This window comes from Panonychus citri, unplaced genomic scaffold, assembly GCF_014898815.1.
Source record: "Panonychus citri isolate SS breed McGregor unplaced genomic scaffold, ASM1489881v1 Contig00028, whole genome shotgun sequence".
In the NCBI taxonomy this organism is placed as follows: Eukaryota; Metazoa; Arthropoda; class Arachnida; order Trombidiformes; family Tetranychidae; genus Panonychus; species Panonychus citri.
This window is the reverse complement of record NW_026515433.1, coordinates 2844644-2869363: the sequence shown is the minus strand read 5'-3', so window position 1 is coordinate 2869363 and position 24720 is coordinate 2844644. Positions and strand designations below refer to the sequence as shown.

At 31.3% G+C, this 24720-nt stretch overlaps 6 protein-coding genes across 7 annotated transcripts; 3 read left to right on the top strand and 3 right to left on the bottom strand.

Moving 5' to 3' along the window:
- The first annotated feature begins 75 nt into the window (after positions 1–75).
- Positions 76–3545, top strand: LOC128396761 (mitochondrial import receptor subunit TOM70-like). Its single transcript, XM_053357369.1, has 11 exons — positions 76–272; positions 413–508; positions 610–732; positions 791–898; positions 1006–1320; positions 1422–1763; positions 1853–2088; positions 2184–2346; positions 2447–2508; positions 2717–2867; positions 2944–3545. The coding sequence occupies exons 1-11, from the start codon at positions 188–190 to the stop codon at positions 3162–3164; spliced, it is 1902 nt and encodes a 633-aa protein (XP_053213344.1). The 5' UTR covers positions 76–187; the 3' UTR covers positions 3165–3545.
- An 80-nt stretch (positions 3546–3625) lies between these two features.
- On the top strand, positions 3626–5635 carry LOC128396762 (retinol dehydrogenase 14-like). 2 transcript variants are annotated; one of them, XR_008326853.1, is made up of 3 exons: positions 3626–4364; positions 4520–5100; positions 5179–5635. XR_008326853.1 is itself a non-coding variant. In XM_053357370.1 (2 exons), the coding sequence occupies exons 1-2, from the start codon at positions 3763–3765 to the stop codon at positions 4923–4925; spliced, it is 1008 nt and encodes a 335-aa protein (XP_053213345.1). In that variant the 5' UTR covers positions 3626–3762; the 3' UTR covers positions 4926–5635. The 2 variants fall into 2 exon arrangements, 1 of the variants encoding a protein (XP_053213345.1); XM_053357370.1 differs by having other exon boundaries at positions 4520–5635.
- A 1398-nt stretch (positions 5636–7033) lies between these two features.
- Positions 7034–8540, top strand: LOC128396763 (uncharacterized). The gene is made up of 2 exons (XM_053357371.1): positions 7034–7623; positions 7716–8540. The coding sequence occupies exons 1-2, from the start codon at positions 7580–7582 to the stop codon at positions 8083–8085; spliced, it is 414 nt and encodes a 137-aa protein (XP_053213346.1). The 5' UTR covers positions 7034–7579; the 3' UTR covers positions 8086–8540.
- A 126-nt stretch (positions 8541–8666) lies between these two features.
- LOC128396760 (dnaJ homolog subfamily C member 10-like) lies at positions 8667–12469 on the bottom strand. The gene is made up of 11 exons (XM_053357367.1): positions 11874–12469; positions 11322–11753; positions 11099–11258; positions 10511–11014; positions 10307–10443; positions 10122–10238; positions 9945–10046; positions 9561–9862; positions 9293–9494; positions 9019–9231; positions 8667–8942 (listed from the first exon to the last, which is right to left on the bottom strand). The coding sequence occupies exons 1-11, from the start codon at positions 12120–12122 to the stop codon at positions 8925–8927; spliced, it is 2436 nt and encodes an 811-aa protein (XP_053213342.1). The 5' UTR covers positions 12123–12469; the 3' UTR covers positions 8667–8924.
- Positions 12470–14874: 2405 nt separating this feature from the next.
- Positions 14875–16485, bottom strand: LOC128397008 (WAG22 antigen-like). The gene is made up of 3 exons (XM_053357670.1): positions 16286–16485; positions 15686–16151; positions 14875–15579 (listed from the first exon to the last, which is right to left on the bottom strand). Exons 1-3 carry the CDS (start codon positions 16298–16300, stop codon positions 15305–15307), a joined length of 756 nt encoding a protein of 251 aa, XP_053213645.1. The 5' UTR covers positions 16301–16485; the 3' UTR covers positions 14875–15304.
- Positions 16486–16897: 412 nt separating this feature from the next.
- LOC128397009 (partner of bursicon-like) lies at positions 16898–17955 on the bottom strand. The gene is made up of 2 exons (XM_053357671.1): positions 17445–17955; positions 16898–17386 (listed from the first exon to the last, which is right to left on the bottom strand). Exons 1-2 carry the CDS (start codon positions 17718–17720, stop codon positions 17228–17230), a joined length of 435 nt encoding a protein of 144 aa, XP_053213646.1. The 5' UTR covers positions 17721–17955; the 3' UTR covers positions 16898–17227.
- Positions 17956–24720: the final 6765 nt, after the last annotated feature.

Below are 24720 nucleotides of genomic sequence, written 5' to 3'. Positions count from 1 at the left end.
TTCATGATATTTGAAGTCGATATTTCTTGGATCCGATCGAATCATTTTCTTTTCAGCGCCACCTGTTGAGGGGAATTGTCGATAGTTTTGTTCATTTTTCCATGTTACCTGATTGTAAACAACGATTCTTATTGTCTATTAATTGTAATTTTATTTATTATCTTCCACTTTAATTAATTAGTTAATTATGCCCTACAATATATGGGACACTCCTGATTACAAGGATCTCGATAAAAAGTTATGGACAGTTACTAAAGTGGCCACGGTTTACAGTGAGTTGATTCATTTGCTTACATAATTTCATCACTCATGACATGTTGGTTTTGACCTTTTCCTTGATATTTTCATTATGATCAATTATATTTTACTAATTAACTTCACCTTTAATGAATTTATTTTCATCATCTCTTAGGTACCGTATCAGCAGCCGCCACTACTTTTGGGCCTTTCCTTCCTCCTCCAGAAAGAGCTTTCCTGTACATTTATGCTAATAACTTAATACCAACGGGTTAGTTGAATTGAAAAATTATCTAAGTATTTTACTTGATTAATTGTAAATAGTTTTCGACTCGAGGGACTAATTTGTTCTTTTTTTCCTTAATTGATTAGTCACTGCCGCAAATGCTGGAATTTTAACAGCATACACAGTTGCAAGAGCTCGTGGGAACGTCGATCAGCACTGGAATTATCTTCCAGCCTGTGCGGTTTTCGCTGCGGTATCAGCCGGTCTTCGTAAGTTTGATAGGTAAAGAATGAATTCAACTTGATTGTAATTATTGTTTCTCTTTAGGTCATTTATTTGATCAGAATTCATCTTTTGGATTTCGTTTTGGAGTTGCTTTCGCTGCTACTTTGCCTGTGATAATAATCAAATATAGACAAAATTCCGAATCAGCAGGTTAGTAATTCTTTGAATTAAATAATTCTAATTCATAATATCCTTATTGGACCTTTAATTATTCTCTCCCTCTCCCTCTCTCGATTCCACCTCTACACATCAATCAGAGCTTAAAAGCAGTAACAATTCACAAGAAGTTAAAGAACCAAATCACCTGAAAGACCCATATAGCAAAGCAATTTACTACAAGAATCAAGGGAACACTTTTTTTAGAGTAAAAAAATACGACGAGGCACTAAATTGGTATTCCAAAGCTATTGAATGCTGTCCACCAGAAAAAACATCTGACTTATCAATTTTTTACCAAAATCGTGCTGTTGTTCACGAGATGAACAAAAATTACGAAGCTGTTATCGAAGAGTGTAACCAAGCAATTAAATTAAATAAAAAGTATGTTAAAGCTTTATCAAGGCGAGCAAAAGGTAAGAATCGTTTAATTAATCGCTTTCTGTTTCCTTGTTGTTTATACAACTAATCACCACTTCTGATTGATACTCTTTTTTCATTTCAATTGTTTCAACAGCTTTCGAGGCGTTGGGCTACATTAGTGACGCTCTTAAGGATATTACAGCTGTTGATATTTTGGAAAACTTTCAAAATCCAACTAGTCTATTGCTCACTGATCAACTCTTAAAACAATTAAGCAAAAGCAAAGCCAAAGAATATTTCAGTAAACGAACCTTCGCCGATCCGTCTAAACATTTCGTACAAAACTATTTCTCTTCTTATTGTCGGGATCCTTTCGTCACTAAAACCGATGATTTAGATGTCCAAAAATTATATTCCATGTTAGATGAATTAAGAAAAGAAAAAGAAAACGATGAAAACAATAACAATGTCGAGGCCAAAATCGCTTTACTAGAAGGTTTGTTTTTCTAGAATCAATTTCTCTTACCTTTATGATTAAATCTTTGATTGATCTTCGATTAATTGATGATTCCTCTTCTTTCATAGGTACCATTGAAATGCTGAAAGGTAACATTAGTGGAGGCGAAAAAAAATTACAACAAGTTGTTAAAATCACCGATGCTGAGGCAGATATTAAAGTAAATGCCTTGATTAAATTAGGAACAATTAAAGTGCAAGAGGTTGAAAATAATTCTGTTGGATTTGAATCAGCTTTAAGTTGTTTTGATAAAGCCATTGAAATTGATCCTAACAATCAAGATATTTATATTCATCGTGCTCAGGTAATTAGTGATGAATTGTCTTTGCTTTTATGACTTTTCATTCATAATCATTGTTCATTATTATTGATGATAATTTTTCTCTCCCTTTTTGATAGATTTATCTTTTAGCTGAAAAAACTGATGAAGCTTTGGCCGATTTAGAGAAATGCTGCTCATTAGCACCCGATTTTGCGTCCGCCGTTGCTCAGAAACTTTATGTTACTTACAGAATAGCTTTTAGAGCCGAGGATTATCAAAGAATTCAAGAATTGTATCGAAGTAAGTTTAGAGGTTTATTCTACAATTAGAATGTTTCATTAAATGGCAATTAAATTTGGAGCTTTAATCAACCAATTTTCTCCTCTTTCCAATTTAACAGATTTTGAAGAAGCATTGGAAAAGTTTCCTAAATCAACTGAGGTTTATTCACTTTTCGCTCAAGTAAGTTGATCAAATTTCAACTATTCCATAAGTACTAATTTATTACGAGATAGTGTGAATTGAATCTTAATTAACTCACAATATGATTGAGTTGCCTTCAACTTTACTCTATTAATTGTCTTCTGACTAAACATTGAACCCTAATTACTTGTGATTTAACCGGTTTTTAGAAAAAGATACTAATTTTGATTGTTTTTAAATTGTCTAGATGCTTACTGAACAAGGAGATTACGCAAAGGCTGATAAACTTTTCTTAAAAGCCATTGAAATTGATCCAAATGATGCAAATTTAATTGTCCATCGAGGTATTTTAGCCATGCAAAGTACTTATGATTTTAGTAAATCTCTAGAACTGTTGGGTAAGTATTTTTATAACTTATCGAAAAAAGAATAGAGTTTCGAAATAATTGATTTATCATTTTCTCGCCAATTTAGAACAAGCTATTAAAGTCGACAGTAAATGTACTTTCGCCTATGAGATGCTCGGAACTCTTGAAGTTCAACGTGGTAATCTTGCCAAAGGAATTGAGTGTTTTGATCGAGCTTTGGAAAATGCAACGAGCGAAATGGACTGTGGCCACTTATTTTCACTTCGAGAAGCTGCAATATCTCAAATAGAAGCAGTTAAATCACTTGGACACCCAATTGGTCCATAATTTGATCAACGTATTTTCCAATATCACTTGATTGTTTACGCTTATTTCATTTCGTTTCAACAATCGTCTTGAGTCTAGTTTATATTTTCTTTTCATTTTTTTGTATCAATTGATTTCTACTTCGTTAATTTGCACTTTGCCTTTGATATTTATGAAATATTATTAATTCTCATTCACTAAAATAAAACAAACAATCATAATTATGATTGAATCATTAATGATTCAATCATTTTCAATTGTTAATTTTTCAAACTTTGAATTGTAGCAATTAAGCAAATCTCAACACAATCAAAAATTAAACCCACTTTTTTGTTTCCTAAAAAGCAAAAAAATGTAAATATCGAGCAAAATTTTTATTAATCAAATAAATGCTTAACTTGATCACTTTTAAAACTTAATTATTTTCACCAACCACATGAAAGTTACTAAATTGTGACAATTTAACCGCAACAACAAAAGCATCACCACTCAATCAGCTGTTCCCTTAACATGTGGTTCACTTTTTGACTGAGTTGCTTTGACTTTTTCTCATCTAAATTAACAGTTAATTGAATTGTTCTTACGTCATTTATCTCAGTGATTAACTAATATTCCAAGTATGGGGAATGATATTCTAATAACTGTCGGTAAAAGTGTCGCTGGATTGGCCTCCGCTCTTGTTATCTTACGATTTATCAACTTGAAGGGTTGGAGACATTTCAATGAATACAATAGGCTGAAAGGTAAAACCTTTTTAATTACTGGAGCAAATTCAGGTATTGGTAAGCAATTAACTCATCAAATTGCAGTTGCCGGTGGTAATGTGATCATGTTGTGTCGTGATGGTGCTAAAGGTAAATCGGTAATCAATGAATTAAAGGCTCAATCTAAAAGCGCAACAATGGGAAGTATAACCTTACGTCGTATGGATCTTAACTCATTCGCATCAATTGAGGAATCGGCTAAAGAGCTGATTGAAAGTGTCCCAAGAATTGATTGTTTGATTAACAATGCTGCTGTTATGATGGCTCCATTTTCAATTACCGAGGACGGATTTGAAGGTCACATTCAAACGAATCACTTGGGTCATGCCTTGTTGACCACTCTGTTGTTGCCCAAAATTGCGGCCTCAGGTTCACCCGCCGATCCAAGTCGAGTTGTTTTTGTATCTTCGATATTATACCGACGAGGGACAATTAGAGATGATTCTTTTAAATCAGGGTAACTACAAATTGTCTGATTAATTTTCTAATCGTAACATCACCTCAAAGTGTTACGAGTTCAAGTCATTAATCATTGTGATCATCCATTGATTCAAAAGTTGAATCTACAACTAATTAAGTTTTTCTTCTAATTTACTTGATTACATTTTCTAGATCAGTAACGTTGGAAAATTTTGATTCAAAGGTCGCCTATTCTGATAGTAAATTGGCCTCTTTACTTTATGCAAGACAATTAGCCCATGAAATTGATCGTCTTGGTTACCCAATCGTAGTTAATTCTGCCTCCCCTGGAATGGTTTACACTAATTTAGGAAGACATTTTAAATTATCTTGGTTCAAAAAAGTTCTATTGTCACCATTTGCCGCTCTATTTGTCCGAACACCTTCTGAAGGAGCTTCCATCATTCTTCATGCCGCTGCCTCGGAGAAAACGATTGACTCCAATGGTGCTTTTTACCATTCGTACGACGAGAAACCGATTGAATCTAAATTCGATGATCAATTATCAAAGAAAGTCTATCAGATGACAATGGAAGCGATAAACAAATCCCTTGAATAGAATTTAAATCAACTCGAAATCTTTTCCAATTATTGATATTTACAAATATTCTTAGACTCAACTAATAGTTCCTATTGGAAAATTAATTGTAATTCTGTGAGAAATGATTTTGCTTCAACTGTTAAACCCTCTCATCAATCAATGGATGACATGGATACATGATAAGTGAAAGAATGTATTAATATATTGATATTATTATAGACGACGAATGTTCAACTAATTGTGAAGCTATTTTTTCGTGGACTTTCAATAGATTACAATTAGAGTACCAACACAAAAATGACATCTCCATCAATCGAGAAGAGTGTAAAATAAATGAAAAATTGGTGCCAAAGGAAAATGAACCATCGTAATCAAGTCATCTTTGTCTATGGAAAAAGAAGGAGAGAAGAAAAAAAAACTCCAATGGAACGAGAAGAGAAACATTTAATTTAATTGTTCCAAAGGAAAATCATGTTGATTACTACAGGAAATCGTTTGCCAACTCAATGGCCCAGAAAGATTAAAACAATACAAGACATGGTTAAAGTACAGGGAGACGATGAAAATGATGATAAAGCTGAAATTTAAAGAGATGAGGATGAAGATGATGAAGAGATAGTGAAAAATAATGATTTGAAAAATGTTAAAAATGTTATGAAATTTTGTTTAAACGAATTGAAATGTTTGCCAGAAAAAAAGATGCACCATTTTGCCTTCATCTTTTTAAACGAGCTCATCACTTATTTATCTTTCCTTTTTTTTATCCTCATCCTCATCTTCATCTTCATCTTCCATCCTCCAATTTCAATGTTCTTCAGACTTTTAAACTCGCAATTTTGTGTTTTCAACAACAAACTCAAATCTAATTTACAACCAACTAATACACTCGAACACGAGGATGCTCAGAACTTTTATCTTCATCTCTCTCTCTCTCTCTCATTTCTTTCTTATTCCTCTTTGTAAAAAGTTTTCATGTTGTTCAGTTTCTCCATTTTTGATAGATTAAATTTTCTTGGCACAAAGTTGATTGTAAACTTTACACAGATTATGTTAAGTGATGAGAGTTAAAATCATTGAATGTAACTCTCCCATGGAGTTTCTTGCCAACCTAATTGTTGAATATATATTTTTACGAGAGAGACGGTGAGAGTTTTTACAGATGAAGATAAAAAGATGAGGAAGATAAGTGAAATGAAGGAAATGAGAGATAGACAGCGAAATAAAGGTGAACAAAACGTAAGAAGTAAAAGTTATGCGAGAGAAAAACTTCCTGGATAAACTTGAATGAATCAAATGAATTCGATTAGTGTTAAATATTATCGTCGAATATTCAACATCTCCCTCTCTCCCTCTTCATCTTCATCTTCTTCATTATCCTCATCTTTCTAATCTCTTAAATTCTCGATATGTACTTTCCTCTGCTTCTTGTCTTCGTATCTTTCACACTTCGATCAACCTGAATGTCTAAAATTATTCATTCTCTTGATTTATTCAAGCTCATCGTCGTGTCTTCATCATCCCCTCCCTTTTATCATCTCTCTCTCTCAATATTTTCAAATCTTCTTCCACTTTGTTTATCATCTTTATTCCTACTTTATTTCATCCTCCTCTCATCTTCTCATCTTCTTCCCCTGTCAATATAAATTTACTATTCTCCTGTGATTCCATTGGATTTACCTGAGAAATTGAATCCATGTAAAGATCAGAATAATAATTTCTACATAAAGAACAATTTTTGCTTCTTTTTCTCTTGATAACAATTCAATTTCATGAATATCAATTCTATCTTGAAATTGATTTCTATTTCCATGAAAATTTGATGAATAACAAAAAGACAATCAGAATCAAGAGCAAAGAATAAAGTTAATCATTTACCTGTAGAAAAATTGAAATGAAAAAATATTAATTTTAATGTTTAGTTTACTTTGGGTAATTGAAATTGAAATGGAACGAGGAAAATAATCAAATCTAATTGCATAGGAAATGTAAGTATTCATATGTATTAATACATGGAAGAGGTAAATTGTATCACCAGGGTAACACAATTTAACTACTAAGGATTCGGGTTTCAATCAAATTGTTACGATAATGAACAAGTTGAATGAATAAATTACTTGATGATGTTCAATGTTATTCATAATCGAGAAGATGAAAATTGTTTTGTCATCGTTTTGACAAGTAAAACATTGTCACAATTGTCTATTCATTATTGTTGTTTACTTGATGTTTTATTGGAGTGAGAAGACAACCTCAGGAAGATGAGGATGATGAAAAGATGCAACAGAGATTCACACTATGGATGATGAGAGGAAGATGAAGAGAGAGAAAAATTTTCTCCTCTTTTCCTGACAACCAAAAACTCCGTCAGTTGATTCTTGCTATTTACTCGGTAGTTTTCATCCTCTTCTTTCATCCTCTCTCTCACTTTCTCTTTTTAAAATTGATCATCTCCATCTCCATCCTCATCCTCATCTTCATCATCAACTTTATCATCATCATTATCACTTCAATGTGAGCCAAAAAAACTATTCACTTTCTTTCATCTTCCTTTGTAACAAAAAGAAATTTTTTCCTCTAATGAATCAATTGATAGTGTTTAGAATCACAATGGTTTGTGAATGAGAAAAGGAAAGTGATTTAATTGTTGTTGATTACGAAATAACAATCAAAAGATGTGGAGACTTGCTCCATTTTTTCTGGAGGCTTCAGCGTCCAGGTAAGTTCAACTCTCGAACCACTTGTTGCCTCGTCATTGGAGATCATTGATTGTCAACTGATTGTTAATCTGTTAATTTCTTAAATCATCAGACATCCTGATTCATCTCTTGGTGCTCGAAGTGGATCTAATCCAGTTCTTTACGATAGTCGAGGGAATCCATTCCAACCTCAGCATCCGAATCAGTCCTCGGGCGCTTCGATTTCAGGCTCTTCGCCGGCGGGTCTTCAATCCTCACCTTTGACCCAATGTATTTGGACCTTTTTCTGGCTCGGTGTCCTTTGTTGTATCGCTTTTCCCGTCGCCTTGGCCGCTTGTGAACTTTATATCCTCCTTTCACCGATCAGTGCTTTTTGCGAAAAATTCAATCGCGTTACTGACTTTTTGTTCAAAGTTTCTCAATTTCCGTCGCTTTGTGCTCGTAACATGATCGAGGCGAGACCAGCGATCAATTTGTGCTAATTGTGTTTTCCAGTGATTGATTAATTTAATCGAAAATCAATTTATGATTTATTCATCAATATTTCTCATTTTGTGAAACTTTGAGACTCAACAATCATTTGATTAACTAATTACTATTATCACATCAATTGGATTATCAATGTCTACTTACAAATTGTTTCACTTTAATCACCAATTTAATCATATTTATGGTCTAATTGTGTAAATCATTTACAACCCCGTGTATGATAATTAACTAATTGTGTAAATAATATGGATCTGTTTTTTTTTGTTTTCTATTTATACTGAATCAATTTTCAACAATTAATTATGTTGCTGTTAATCAACAATTAAAAGGTTCAACCATCAAGGGAAAATACATCAACCTAATTTTAAATATTAATTGTGTTTTCTGTGTATTTGAAAGTCAACAAGAGCAATTTACTAATTATGGTAACTGATTAAAAGTAAAAAATTGAAACGAGAACAAAATTTTTTAATCATCATTCAAATTAGTGAACAATTTACCATAATTGAGATTAATTCAATCAGTTGTATTGATTAAACTCGGAAGCAGATTAATTTACAATTTTATAATCTCGTAATTTTGAAAATGAGTGTTAATTTAATTTTGATTGATTAAGTAAAATACATTACATAATTAACTGGATTAATTATTTGACTATTCACCAAGACAGGACAATAAAAATTAATGTATTAAAATGATAGTTGATTGATGAGGTAACATAAACAAATTAGTTAATTACCAAATCATGAATTCAGACAATTAAGACTGGACAAATCACAGAGAGATTATTAAAAAAAACTTTCAATTAGTTGATAATTTATCGATTGATTTATTATAACTCATCCTTGATCTATTGGGAGAAAAGAGTAAAAAATTAAATACAATTAACATACGAAATCAAATACGATGAGAAACAATTAACTCACATTTTTGTGCTTAACATGTTGTTTAACCATCGATATAATTGAATCAATATGATAAGTGTCAATATCGATTCCATGTGGGCCCTGAGCATCACCGTCAACAGCCCCAGGGTAAAATCTCAAGGTTGGATAAGCTCTTACATTGGCCCGACTACATAATAGCTCATTGTCTTGACAATTAATCTTTGCTGATTTGATTCCTTCATCTTTCAATTTCTATTTGAGAAAACAAACAATTAGTAAAAATGAGAAACTCGATCAACTGATTTATTTTCACCTTTGAAACAATTTCATAATCAGGAGCAAATGTTTGACAATGTCCACACCAAGGAGCATAATAATCAACCAGGTATGGATATTTAGAGTTCAACAGTTTTTCAAATAAAATTGGCGAGTCGATATTACGAACTACAGTCGGTATATAATAGTAGATCCAAGTGCGAACTGATTGTACATCTCGATTGTAACCATTGAAAGCACTAGAATAAATTAAACAATCAATTAATTGCTACTAATTATGAGATAAGTACAAATGATTGACTTACAAAAAGGGTTCCTTGAATCTTGAGTCTCTTTTTGAGGGATATAATCTAATCATTGGATAAGTTTTTACTCCATGAGATGAACATAGATCTAAATTGTCTTGACAATTAACGTCGGCAACTTTTACATTTTTCTCAGATTTCATTAATTTGGCAATTTTCCTCCAGCTTGGTGCAAATTCTTGACAAGGACGACACCATGGAGCAAAGAAATCGATCAAATAAATTGTATCTTGATCTCGATTAATTACTTTTTCCTCGAAATTTGTACTAGTTAAACTTTCAACTGGAGGATTAAGAGTATCCTAAAGATAAAAAGAAAATTTAATTAGTATAAAGCTGATTAGACTAATTTGTGGTGAATTTAAATTTAGACGAAAAACTTACTTGAATGAATTCAATTAAATCAGCTGATTTATGAGCACCAAAAAATTGATTTGGTTGAGTTTTATTGTAAAGAATTAGCGTTGGATAAGATCGGATATTGTACTGAAATGGAAATAGATCAGAATTATTATCATTCTAATTACTTTAACAGGGGTAAAATTGAACAATTCAACTAACCTTTCGACAGAGTGTTGAGTGAACGGAACAATCAATGGTTCCAAAGTTAATTATATCTCCAACATTACGACTTGTCTTTCTTACTTCTGGCATAAAGGCCATGCAGGGTGGACACCACTAAAAATGTGAGAGTAGAGACAAAATTAGAAATTGATATTTGATCAAAAATCGAGTGATGATCTTACCGGAGCATAGAAATCAACTAACCAGGGTTGATTAGAATTTGCAATTTCGTGTTCAAATCTTTCTGGCGAAAGGGCATTAAGGCGACTTGGTAAACTCTCCAAGGCAAATGTAGCAACATCATGAGCCGAAATCCGACCTGAAATTGTGGAGATAAACAGAGATTATTATCAATACCAATGGGAGAAAGAGGAAAATTAACTAACCATGATATGCTTCATAAGAGACTTTATCACGAAATATAAGGAAATTGGGATAAGTGCTAAGTGGATACTCGGTACATAAACTATTTTCCGTTAAACAATCAACATGGCCTGTTTTTACATCTTTTAAAAGTGCTGGTAATCTCTTCAATTCTTTGCTGATTGAATCATCATTTTCAATCGGACCTTTGCTGAATAAAATAACCCAATGAGATTTAATGTCAGAATTTGCTTCTGGAATTGATGATTTAAATTGTTTTGAGTTAAGCTTTTCAAGTCCTGGTAGTTGATTTAAAACAGATGATGTTATGTCCTTAGCATCTTGGGAGTATGGAATCTCTTTGTGGTCACTTAAATCTGAGATACTTTTGTACAATCGGATAGATTTTTCAGTTACTTTGAATTTCTGACAAAGTTCTGAGTTTTTATCACAATTGATTTCAGATATTTTAGCTAATCCATCTAGAGCTATGGCAAGTTTCATCAAAGTATCTTCAAATTGACAATCTAGTGAGAGAGAAAGAGAGATTACAATTGGAGAATTAGTTTGGCATTTTTTTATGAGAAAGAGCGATTTCATCATGATTTTACCTGATTTGTCGAAGCAGAATGATATTAACCAGTAGCTATCCTTAGAATCGTCGCTAGAGGTTAATAGGTCCTCAGTGAACTTGGTAACTTTATTGGGTAAATGAGAGAGAACGAATTCAACAAATGCATCTGAGGTTCGCTTTCCATTGTAGACTTTTTTCTGTAATAAATGAAAATGAATTAGTTTGAAGGCGATGATGAATATAAGGAGATCACTTTTTACCTCTGGGTAAAGGATCAGAGATGGGAAACCTTGAATTCGTTGTTCTCGACAAAGAATCCAGTCTTCTTCGCAATTAACAGCACCAATACGAATGACATTTTCAAGTTCTCTTGCCATTGATCTCCATTCTGGTGCAATAGTGTGACAATGAGAGCATTGAGGTGAATAGAAATTAATGAACCATAGAAATGGCGAATTGGTAACCGATCTCTCGAATTCTAAACGGCTGAGAGTCAAAATTTGTGGATCATCATCATAGATGCCGAAACTTTCTTCATAATAGTTCCATGAGTGCCAAGAGTTTCCTCTTTCAAAGTCTTCTTTCAATCCATCTTCACCGTGAAGATCATACTTTTTGCGAGTCTCTTCATCCTTTAGAACTTCATAAGCTCGATTGATCTTCACGAAAAGCTCATTTGCCTTTGGATCATCCTGGAAGTAAGAGAAAAGAATATTAAATAATCATTTCCATGTAAATAAAAAGATAAACAACCATTAAGAGTAATAAGAATAATTCAATGTAAGAATAGAATGAAAAAATTTTCTCTTTACTTTGTTCTTATCAGGATGGTGAATAAGAGCTAATTTCTTAAAAGCTTTACGAATCTCTCGATTATCGGCACTTTTTGTTATTCCAAGTAATTGGTAGTAATCTTCATCAGCAGAATGAACAGTAAATTGATCAACAATAAGAAGTAGAATTAGAAAAAACAATTTAAAATTAGAAATTCTATCAACAAGAGTGAACCCTTTCACTGTGGAGTAACAGCTGAAAAGCTGACTAAGATTAAAGAGCATCATGATGTGAGTAGATAAGAATGAATTGGAGATTAGAAACAATCAATAAATTAGATAGTTAATTAGTAGAAAACTAGTAATAAAATTATCACAATCAAATAATCATAATCAAAAACTTCTTATTGACTCATAACAAGTGAATCAATGGGATTTTCTCATCTTTCCAATAAATACAAACAACAGAAAAAAGAAAATAAAACAGGATAACAATTCGTTAAACAAAATAGATTAAATTCTCATAAAGATGTCACAAAGTAAACACAACAACTAATTATCGGAGAATTAAATTAATCACTCATGTCAATTAAGAATTAATCATTTGATTAATGATTGAAAAACTACTTAAAGAATATTGAAAATTAAATAACTTTAACTTCTCGTAAGTTTCTTTATGAGTGAAAAGATGGAGACACTTGTTGGTGATGGAAAAGGAAAAAATGATTTTCTCTTTCTTTTTGTCTTCTTTTCTTTCTAGAAGAAAAGCGGCAAATTTAAAATGTGTTCCTTCTCTGCCAAATGGATCGAGAACGATATATGAACGCTATATCTATGCAACTAAAAATGTCCAAAAGTTGTAAACTCGTATGAAGCCTAATGATTGATGAGTTAATTCGATTGTGACCATCAAATGACCTTTGAGTCTCAACACTCAAAACAAAAAAGTTATTCGAGAAAAAACTTGTTGTAAACTTGGTGAAATGCCCTGTATTCATCCTCAGAATCAGGTGCTGTTTCGTCTGAATACTTTACAATATAATCTAGTTCAGGACATATTTAAACGGTCAAAGGGACGACGTGTGATCAATCCAATTGATATTGAGTCATTTTCCAGCATTTCTGACTTCTTTGGATGGTGGGAATAGAGATTTTACCCATATCTGACCTTTATGGTTTATCGAAATTATGTAAACACATGTGGACGTGCCCGTGAAGCACTTGTTGACCGGGCGATTGTGATTGCGAGTTAATTCGATTGTGACCACCGAATGACCTTGAAACCGTATCCTAACAGAATGACCGGAATGACCTTGATATTTTAATATGACAATGGTATGGCCCAAACTACCATAACTCGAGTCTGGGGTCTGAACACTCAAAACAAAAAGTTATTCAAGAAAACTTGTTGTAAACTTGGTGAAATGCCTGTATTCATCCTCAGAATCAGGTGCTGTTTCGTCTGAATACTTTACAATATAATCTAGTTCAGGACATATTTAAACGGTCAAAGGGACGACGTGTGATCAATCCAATTGATATTGAGTCATTTTCCAGCATTTCTGACTTCTTTGGATGGTGGGAATAGAGATTTTACCCATATCTGACCTTTATGGTTTATCGAAATTATGTAAACACATGTGGACGTGCCCGTGAAGCACTTGTTGACCGGGCGATTGTGATTGCGAGTTAATTCGATTGTGACCACCGAATGACCTTGAAACCGTATCTAACAGAATGACCGGAATGACCTTGATATTTTAATATGACAATGGTATGGCCCAAACTACCATAACTCGAGTCTGGGGTCTGAACACTCAAAACAAAAAGTTATTCAAGAAAACTTGTTGGAAACTTGGTGAAATGCCTGTATTCATCCTCAGAATCAGGTGCTGTTTCGTCTGAATACTTTACAATATAATCTAGTTCAGGACATATTTAGACGGTCAAAGGGACGACGTGTGATCAATCCAATTGATATTGAGTCATTTTCCAGCATTTCTGACTTCTTTGGATGGTGGGAATAGAGATTTTACCCATATCTGACCTTTATGGTTTATCGAAATTATGTAAACACATGTGGACGTGCCCGTGAAGCACTTGTTGACCGGGCGATTGTGATTGCGAGTTAATTCGATTGTGACCACCGAATGACCTTGAAACCGTATCCTAACAGAATGACCGGAATGACCTTGATATTTTAATATGACAATTGAGTATGGCCCAAACTACCATAACTCGAGTCTGGGGTCTGAACACTCAAAAACAAAAAAGTTATTCAAGAAAAACTTGTTGGAAACTTGGTGAAATGCCCTGTAAATGCTTGGAGATAAATTTAAAATTGAATCAACAAAAATGATTTTGATTATGATTACAAAGACATCACCATGATAATTGGCAGGCAGCTGATGATGACGAGAGACACAATTCACCAAGAGAAATGATGATAAGTGATGAGAGGGAGATGAGTGAACCTAAGGATCTTAAACATTGATATGGAGTTTTAAATGAAAGTTTCAAATGAAAGGTAAGATTTCAAGAGGATAGAGAGACAAAAATGAAGATAAGGATGATAGAGATGAAGATAAAGATTTCGAAGTGATTTCTGATTCAATTCGAGTCCATGTTAATGTAAAAGGACTTGGACAAAAGGTCCAAAACAATTTATTAACAATAGTTGATTGTCGTCATAATAATAATACAGTTTCCTGATTAAAAAAACAAATTTTCATATCAAGAAACCCGAATGGTTTTACTCGTATATCGATTATGATCAATTGAATAAGATTTTTGACATTTAATTAACTAATAAAACCATCACTTGTTGACGATTCTGTGTTCAAACAACAGCACCATTACCAGCGGCGCCTTTCTTACAGCCAGCGATCCTCGATTCGGCTCCTTCTAAATCAGCACAAATGTCTCGTCTCTCTCTTTCGAGAAAAGTGTCATCAGAGTCGAGAGAGAGAGAGAAATGAAAGGATCGGGAAACCGGAAAAGGTTATCATGATTAACAGAATAAAACCAAGAATTTGTATCATTATGGAAATAAGATTAAGATAATTTAATGAAACTTTAGAAAGTAAAAAAGTAAATTAATTTACATTCATCAGATCAATTGAAAGCGGATGTACAAAAATAATGAATCTGTTGTTATTGGATTTGAATTATTGTTAGAGTTAAATTGTTGCTGTTGATCCTAAATTGTTGATATTTTTATGGCGAAACTTTTTCTAATTTTGTCATTTTTTTTGTTTCTCGTTCAACTTAATTCTAATTCTAAAGGTTGATGATGATGATTATGATGAAGGAAGAAAAGTTTGAATTACTTTTACCTTCATTTGAGTTCGAGTTTGATTTTGATTTTGATCAACATTTTTTTGTTCCTTATTAATGATCAACCATAAATTGTTGATAATATTAAAAGAAACTTAATAGTCAGGGCGATGTGATTAAATGAGGGGGATAGTTTATCGACCGAATCCAAGACCACCAGCTCCGAAGCCTTTCTTAACTCCGGCTGCTCCAGCAGCTCCAGCGGCCTTCTTGAAACCTGCAGCTCCTGCAGCACCAGCCTTACCACCGGCTGATCCAGCGGCACCAGCGGCGAATCCTTTCTTACCACCAGCAGCACCTTTCTTGAAACCAGCGGCACCAGCAGCTCCAGCGAAACCAGCCTTAACTGCTTTACCACCAACAGCACCACCAGCAGCACCATAACCAGCGGCCTTTCCGAATTTGAAACCTGTAAAAACAATCGAAACAATTATTAATCAGTTCATCCCAACGACTTGATTACAACCACAATAAATCGCATGAATTGATGAATTAATGGAGAAAATGAAACTTACCTTGGCTAACACCGAACTTCTTGATGACTCCGATTTTCTTGTTGTAACCTGCACCTCCGGCTTTGACGAATCCTCCTTTCTTTCCGAATTTCTTACCGAAAGCACCAGCAGCGAATCCTTTTTTCACTGCAGCTCCTTTCTTTCCACCAGCGGCACCAGCAGCTCCATAGGCAGCACCACCTTTGGCACCTTTGGCACCAGCAGCATAAGCAGCTTTTCCAGCCTTTCCAGCCTTGAATCCAGCAGCACCACTACCAGCGGCACCTTTCTTGAAGCCAGCGAGACCTGCACCACCGGCACCACCGATTCCCGATTCGGCTCCTTCTAAATCAGCGGAAATGTCTCGTCTCTCTCTTTCGAGAACAGTATCATCAGAATCGAAAGATTCTTCGTTGTCTTCAAATTCTTCCTCGGCTCGAACATATTGGCAACACAAGAGAACAGAAGTGGCAAACAAAACGAACAACTAATGAAAAAGAAAAGAACAAAATAAAAAGATTACCAATCGGTCATCACAATAATTGGAGAGAAAAGAAAAGAAAATGTCAACCAATCAGAAAAGAGAGAACATTTTTTCTTCTTTTAGAAAAACAAAATTACCAATTGTTTGTTCATCGTTGATTTTATTTTGTGATCAATTAAACACTTGAAGAAAAACACAAATGGAAAATAATCAATTGAACAGTTTAAATTGGAACAGAAAAATTAAGGTAAATTTAGTTGTTTAATCTCCTTGTTTACAACTTTTGTTGATTTTCTTTTAGTCTCTTTGGACACTTGCAACTGAACTGATCTTCGAAATGAATTCACATTCACTTAAATACTTTGCCCGATTCGCCCTTGGCTATAATTCCATGTCCAAATCCTTCCCCTTGTTTGTAGCACCGTAACAATTGGTGTTTTTCTGGATGTTGTGTCGTTATCATCGTTGTCAGCGTCATGGAACCATAAATCCGCTGTAATCAACAAATTAAGGTAACTAGTTGATTTTTGGAAATACCTATTCCTCAATAGCTTAAGCGACTATTAAGCTTTTGGATTACCTCGGATTAGCTCAATACCCACGAAAGAGGAAGAGATAAAAATAAGATGAAGAAACGAGATCTTGACCTTTGGATAATATTACAAATGGAACAATTAATTTATCATCTTTAATTGTAAAAATTGATCAATTTGGCTAATCTTCGTAAACCATTTCAACAAAAATCGGAATCAAAGTCTGACCCTTTTATTGTGGCCTTGTTTTATTCACCCAATCAATGTAAGTGATTTTAATTGTTTCCCTTTCGTAATTACATTAACTACCATTGATCTTACAATTTGATTTAACCAACCTTTTTTCATCATTGCCCAAATGTACTTTGGTATAACAATTAAATTAAGAAATAATCATTGGACTAATAGATTACATTGGTTGTTTTGGATTCATTTGAATAAATAATTTTCCTTTAAAACATTACAGAGATAAAAGTGAATTTAAATCTCCTTTTAATTGGAAGATGATTTGATTCCAGAAGAATATATTAATTAATAGAATTAAATTTAATTTGAACATTTAAGACAATGGCAACTTTCTGGTTCTTCCATGTCAATTTTCATTGATCCCTTTTCATTAGTTAATTTTTTACCATCCGGATCAAAGCAATTAGTCAATTGGATTGAACGACTTTTCATCCGAGACTCACGACAACAATTACATTTCTGTTGAAACAATTAAAATAGAAATTAAAATATATTCTTAATTGTTTGATTAACTTACCTTCAAGAAACCACTCGGATGAACTACACTTGGTTGTAATGAAGAGACACAAGTTCCTTCACATTTGTTAATTAAGAAATCACCTTCACAAGATCTAATTAAATTACCAGCGACATCTAATTCCTCTTTAATTACATGTATTGATCCAGGTAGAATCGCACAATTTTCATGATTAATATCAATTGGCTCTAAATTGTGAGAGAAACTTAAATTGTTCACAATAATCAAACAATATAAGAGAAGATGAAATGTTGATTGGGTTACAATTAATTTCATTTTTTCATTTGTTTCGTTAATTTCAAGATCAAGATTGTTAATCAACTAACAATTGGAATAAGTTTCAACCTTTAAATGGAAATTGATTGTTGTGATCATGACAATCAGTTGATACATTAAATCCTTAATTGTGATCATTTTGTACACCCATTGGATTAATGCATCTCAATAGGGGTCATTTAAAGTGGACAATCAGTTAATCAATTCAGTTAATAACAAGACTTTTCCATTAATCAACAATTTAATTCATTTATTGATTTAATATGTTGAAAGAAAATGACATTTCTAGGATCTCATTTGATTAGTTAATTGTTTCACAATTGATTAATCAACAGACTTTAATGAACCAATCCAAAGGTTAATTAGATTTGATTATAATGATATTCAATAAATGAATCTTGATTGTCCAGTTTATTATTAATCAACTGATGATGATTTAGTTTCTATTTCAATTATATTGTTTGGGTTTCCATTAATTTCAACTTAATCAATGACAATATTTTCAATTCAGTTTCGTTATAATCAATTTCAATTCAAAGAATCGAGAATTTTTTTCTCCAACAATTAATTAAATTCATTTTTTCTTCTTCTTCTCAATTCATCTAATCAACTAATTCCGAAATTAGAATTGTAATATTATCAATTGGAAAAAGACAGTTATGATTATCATTAACTATCGACCAGAAATGAGGCCATTTCTTTGTTAGTACAAATTAACGGAATCTGTTTAGATTAACGGTTAATTAATTCACCATCAAATTACTGTGATTAACTTTTCACAAGAATCAAATTTTCCCAACAATCTGATTAACTATTAATCAAGTTGAATTTTTTTCTTCATCTTTTTTTATTGAATTAAAATTTTCTTCTTCATCACATTCATACATTATATGTGATTATCCTGTGTCTGGACTTAAATTTAATTACCTTAACCAATATTAACTATTAATAGTCGACCAACAATTAAGTAAATGAGGAAACAAATTGTAACAATTATTATGGTGAAAAAAATGTAAACAAAATCAACAGAAAGTGATAAATTGTTGATACAATTAAAAGACATCAATCTAAGGTTAATGGTCGAGTTGATTATTCAATCTTATTATTAACAATTGTATTTGATTGTTACATCGTAATCAATTTAAATTTAATTCTCACTCAACCTTACACATATAATTTACCAATTGTCTGTTGATAATGATGAAAGAATTAAACTAATAATGATAATAATATAATTCTAATTGTTGACTAAATGATTTTCTCAGGTGGACACGAGAAAATCTAATTAAGGTTAGATTAGAGAGAAACTTTGATTGAATAGTTAATCATCTGGTTGGTAGAAAATTAAAACTGTGATTTAACCACAACAATCAACTAACTAAATATATAAATAAGAAAGAGCATTTTGATTTTCTTAATTATTGGAATCGAGGGAAATACTAAACTTGGTAAATTGTAAACAATTAAGATAATATTGGCTCGTTTAAAGATGATGATGGAAAAAGATTCAGGCCAAGATGAGAATTCATCAGAAACATCATGCTGTTCAAAGAAGATGAAGATGAAGATGAAGATGATGATGATCAGCACAATGATAGATTAATTTTCATAATAATAATCCTAAATGATGGATAATCTTTGATGGTTCATCGTGAGTTAATCAACAACAATTGTGATTATCGATATTACCTGGATAGGAAACAAAGAATAAGAATGAAAAAGTTATTCCAAGATCAGTAATTTGTTAATTAACCAACAGTTAAAAGTGAATTTACTTATTTTTCAAGTCTAATTGTGGTTAAATTTACAACAATCAATGAACAGAAATCGAGTGACCATCAGCTGTTTATATAAATTTAGTTTGTTTCTTTCCAAGCCTTTGGTCACGTTTAATCAATTAATTATTAGTATATTTTCACCTAATCATGATTAATAGAATGAGTTTCATTGTTAATTGTTAACCAGTTAATTGATCTATTAGTAAACAATCAGCTTAATCATCAGCATTTATTTCAATTCAACAACAGGTAATATTTTCTGGTCAATTTCTTATGTCCAAATTAACACAATCGATTTCATTGTTAGTCAACATGATTATCAATTTCGATCTTAATTTAGTTAATTACTGTTGGTATGTTTAATTGAAACAACTACAATTTAGAAGGTTAATATCTCTTACCTGTTCTCTTATTATTTGATTGTTGTTTTTTTTTCGCGATCATCGAGTATCTTGAATTCGTACGATTTTTTGTTCATCTCCTGATTGTCGATTGAAAATTGATGGAATATTTTACCTTCTACTATTTAAAGATTTAATTGTTAATTGGCATCTTAATTGTCGCTCACTGAACCATTTTCTTGTTCTTGAAAGTGAAAATTCATCGTAATTATCAGTTGGAAATAGAAAAAGAATTAAAAAAATGGTTTGATTACTTTCGATAAATTTTATGTGATGAACATGAAAATCTAATTGTAAATCTAATCCCTTTCTTAATACTGTTGCCAAGTAAATCTAATTGTTATTTAATTTCTCTTCATCTTCTTACGTGATTAACTTTACAAGTTCGTGATAATTGTTGACAGTTATGTTTTCTTACCTTTCGTTATCCAATCAATGATTAATTGTTAGAAATTTAGATTGAAAAAGATGATGACCTTCTCTCTCTTTTCTGTATTCTGACCAATTAAATTCTTAATGTAAATGTTACCTTTCCAGTCGATGAAGATTAAACTAATCAGGTAATCATTTATCACTAAATTCAAATTAGCGTTTATAAAGTAACACAATTAATCTGTTATTTGATTAAGAAATCCAGCTGATTGTAGTTTTATCAATAACTCATTGGATCAAATTTCGCTATTTTTTTACTTATTGAAGTTCCATAATATGTCCAATAATAAATCTTTTCAGAATCCTCATCGATAATTTATTCATTTGAATTGAAATAATAACAGATCCAGAGGTTGAAATGTCTCAGGTAATCGATACTTGATTAGATTGGACAAGTAGACTGAAAATTCAACTTTAGCTGAGCTAAATTGTTGAGAATCACTTATATTAATTAACTAAGTTAAAATTAGAATATCCAATTGTCTCAATGCAAAGAAAAATAATTCAACCAGATTAAAGATAAACTTGGATAAGAGAAAAATTTTAATTTCTCTTTTTGTTCAATATTCTAATTAGAAGAAGAGAGAAAGAAAAACAATTAATTGTGATTAGTTTGTTTTCTATTCCTTATCAAGGTGTGTTCTTAATTGTTACTTGTATCTTATTGTTGGTAGCAAATGGTAATTAAGTGAGAGACCATTGATTAGGTTGAAAGGTTGACCACTTCTCTCACCGATCTAAAGGTAAGTTTACCTTTTTGTTTCTCTCTTCATCATCTTCATCTTGACTCTCCTTTAACTCACCTTTTCATCATCTTAATCTTAATCTTAATCATATTTTCATTCATCTCATGAGTTTACCTTTTCATTTTCATCCTCCATCTCATTTATTCATATTTATACCTGTTAACCTTTTCCTTTTCAACCTCTTATTTAACTCTAAAGGTTAATCCAAATATTTGGGTAATCGGAACAAGTGATTGATGAAAAAAATGAATTTTTTTCAATGAAAACATGGATTAAGTTATTAAGATGCTGGAAGATTAAGATCCAAGGGTAACTTGTTTACACTATTCACTGTTTCTAATATTAATCATTTGCCCATTTTCCTAATCTCATTATCTCACTAATCTCATTTTCAATCATCTTAATCATTTACAATTAGATGACAGTTATTGGCTGTCAATCAATTCAACGATAAGATTATCGATCGACAGCTGATATTGTTTGGTCATCGTCACCATTTTGTATGTTACATTTGTTTGTATTTTTAGTTTGGAGTGATTAAAGTTAATTGTTACTGTTGATGGATAAAGGATTAGATTAATATTAAAATATGAATGGCTGGTGGATCGAAACAATTAAATTGAATAACAAACGAAACAATTGCTTGATAATAACGGTAACTAATGATGATTGTTCACCACGAAGATTAAAACAAACAACAATCATGATGAATTGATGAACAATCAACAATAAGTCCAGACCATTATTAACCATAATCATCAGCGTTTATTATTACCTGTTAACAATTAAATCTAATCAAGAGGTAATTCTATGAACCAGTAAATAGTAACAATTTGATTAAAACATGATTAACTTTTCATCACACTTTCACCATGATTATCAATTCATATCAATAGATTAACTTTGAAATTGAATAAGTGAAAGTTTATCGTGATCAACAAATTGTTGATTGAATTTGAACAGAATTACAATTAATGACAATAAGGCGAAAAGGTTATTCATGATAATCAATTTGAATCATAATCTAACTTGATTGTCGTGATCAAAGGCCACAATTTATTCAAATTAATATTGACCTTCAGTAAGATTAACATCGTTTCCTGTGAATAACATTGATGATTTGCATTAATTGTTACTAACTGATTAACTAACTAATTATCTTAGCTAATCAGTTGAATATAATAAAGGCTAGTGAATCAGGTTATTTAGCTTAACAATTAAGAGGGAAAAAGTTACATTTCTGATAAATATAACCATCTAAATGCTGCTGACCAGACACTGACCATCATCCTAATGATCATAATCAAAAGGATGAAAGGTCAATTACCCGTTAATCACGTAACAACAATTTAATATTATTTACAATTTAAACTGGATTAACATCAACAAAAATGAGTTTATACTTATATCAATTCCTGTTGATATTTTATTATCCATTGGATAATAATGATCAGACTAAAACAATTACCGATCAATTTGATTACCCTAATCATGAAGAATCATTAAATTGTTAATTTCATTTTTAACTAATACAATTTCATTCACTTTGATTGTTACAATTTCAAGAAAAAAATAAAATTAAATCCATAGTTGATCCTTCATCTTTAATTGGAAAAATGTTAATCACTCTAATCACGATAGAGAAAGTTTAAAAACTTTAATCATTTCTTAATTGTTTTCTAATCATCGACAAATTGTTGTGAATTTTAATTTCTATCATGAGAAATTGTTAATTGTTACTATTTAATTGTTAGTCTGTTGAAAAAAAAAGTTTCATTTCCGTGAAAACAACATCAAAATTGAATTTGATTGTTATGGTTGCAATTTAAACACCAATCACTAAACATTATTAATTAATTAATCCACTTGTGATTAAGTGTATTGGTGTTGATTGTCAATCATTTTATGATTGTAATTAAAACTCAATTGTAAAGTTTTCATCATGAAAATTGTTAAATTAACCTTCACTTGATCAACTTTCACCCTCAGACAATCAATAAATAGTTAATTAAGATTTATCTTGACACAATTAAGAAACAATTACTTTTGATAATCATGTTAGATTATTAATAATTAACAATAATCATAACAATTTAAATTCAACCTTTAACCTTATATGTCCGGAAGTTTGATCATCAATATCAAGTTAATTGTTATAATTAATTCAGATTGTTTTTCGTTAACAATCAAATCTAATGATTATAATTATCGATTAATCCTTAATCAAGGGATAAATTTTAATTGGCTTTATCTTCACAATTAACTAATCATGGTGAGAAAGTTGATTCGATTGATTGATTTTCCGATTTGATTTCCTTTCGTTTCTTCAACCAAGATCAACTTTCCAATTTACACACAAACATAATTTAAATTGTTGAATCTTTTTGATTAAATTATAAGTAGAACAATCAAAATGGACAATGATATGATTAACGATAATGATGATCAGTTGATTATCATGACAATTATCTTAATTCTTCCGGTTCCCTGGAAACAATTTAACTGAGTAACAATTACAATCTAAAGTAATCACTTTGAGAAACAGTTTGGATTGTAAATTGTGATTAACTAATCCAATAGTTAGTTAATCATCTTCACTTGCACTTTTTTGTTTCTTTCAAATTATCATCACAATTAAGATAAATTATTTGTAACAATTTGTTGATTATAACAACAAGTTGATTATTTCCATCAGATTTTCATTAAATTGTTTCAATAAATATCGTTAAATTGTTGGTTAATTACAATTCGGGAAAAAGGTGAGATGTTAATTGTTCAGGATTTTAATTAGATTCAGTTTTTTTAGATTTCCAACTTTCCCTATTAATTGATTGGTTAATTGTTATTATCTAATCATTGTATTAACAAGATTGTGATAGTTAATTACATTTTTAAGATTAATCATATTCACATTGATTAGTAGCAATTTCGGATGATTAAATCATCGTGATTTATAAATCATAATGATTAAATTTTATTACCTTGAAATATTAATACTTTTCCTCCTCAAATGATTAACCTTAATTTGTTTGATTTAAATTTCATCTTCATTTAGTAAAATTAACAATTAAGATTAATCAAAATACTCAACTCATCAACTTTCCTTGATTAGCTGATTACAATTAACTCAACAATCAATGCTCTGAATTAATCAAAAACTAGTATTTGTTATGAGTTAATAATTAAAAAATCTCAATTATCACAATCAAAGTGAATTAACTTGATCACAATTAAAAAAAGGAATCTGAAATTAAATCAATTTCTGAACCCATTTGAATTCTGGATTAAAATGATTATGATTAACAATCAAGCCATTGAAAAAGATGATAACCTTAATCATTATGTTGATTTACTATTAATTGTAGTTAAGGAAGTTAAGGTTAACAATTTAATCTGAGTAAAATATGATTAACTAGTTTTGGATGATTAACTAATCAACTCAGGTAAGTTCACCTTGAGTTGATTAAATCAATTTACAGTTTCAACAATTAACAAGTGACAAGATTAACCGAAGTAAAAATATTAGACCAGAAGTTGAATTAAATTGATTAATTGTTAATTCACAGCAAATTGTTGTTAAAAATGTTAATCAATAACCGGAAGATGAATCAAAATTAACTAATCATCTAAAATTGAATTGCAA

Excerpts from the sequence above, each read along its gene's own strand:
- LOC128397008 (XM_053357670.1), bottom strand. Across the intron at positions 15,580-15,685 it reads GAAGTTCGGTGTTAGCCAAG|GTTTCAAATTCGGAAAGGCC; the intron begins GTAAGTTTCATT and ends TTGTTTTTACAG.
- LOC128396761 (XM_053357369.1), top strand. The coding sequence starts at position 188 with ATGCCCTACAATATATGGGACACTCCTGATTACAAGGATCTCGATAAA. Across the intron at positions 273-412 it reads TAAAGTGGCCACGGTTTACA|GTACCGTATCAGCAGCCGCC; the intron begins GTGAGTTGATTC and ends ATCATCTCTTAG. Across the intron at positions 2,089-2,183 it reads TTTATATTCATCGTGCTCAG|ATTTATCTTTTAGCTGAAAA; the intron begins GTAATTAGTGAT and ends CCTTTTTGATAG.
- LOC128396762 (XM_053357370.1), top strand. The coding sequence starts at position 3,763 with ATGGGGAATGATATTCTAATAACTGTCGGTAAAAGTGTCGCTGGATTG. Across the intron at positions 4,365-4,519 it reads GATGATTCTTTTAAATCAGG|ATCAGTAACGTTGGAAAATT; the intron begins GTAACTACAAAT and ends TACATTTTCTAG.
- LOC128396763 (XM_053357371.1), top strand. The coding sequence starts at position 7,580 with ATGTGGAGACTTGCTCCATTTTTTCTGGAGGCTTCAGCGTCCAG. Across the intron at positions 7,624-7,715 it reads CTGGAGGCTTCAGCGTCCAG|ACATCCTGATTCATCTCTTG; the intron begins GTAAGTTCAACT and ends TTAAATCATCAG.
- LOC128396760 (XM_053357367.1), bottom strand. The coding sequence starts at position 12,122 with ATGATGCTCTTTAATCTTAGTCAGCTTTTCAGCTGTTACTCCACAGTG. Across the intron at positions 11,754-11,873 it reads ACCATCCTGATAAGAACAAA|GATGATCCAAAGGCAAATGA; the intron begins GTAAAGAGAAAA and ends TCTTACTTCCAG. Across the intron at positions 11,015-11,098 it reads ATTCTGCTTCGACAAATCAG|ATTGTCAATTTGAAGATACT; the intron begins GTAAAATCATGA and ends CTCTCTCACTAG.
- LOC128397009 (XM_053357671.1), bottom strand. The coding sequence starts at position 17,720 with ATGAAATTAATTGTAACCCAATCAACATTTCATCTTCTCTTATATTGT. Across the intron at positions 17,387-17,444 it reads ATCCGAGTGGTTTCTTGAAG|AAATGTAATTGTTGTCGTGA; the intron begins GTAAGTTAATCA and ends TTGTTTCAACAG.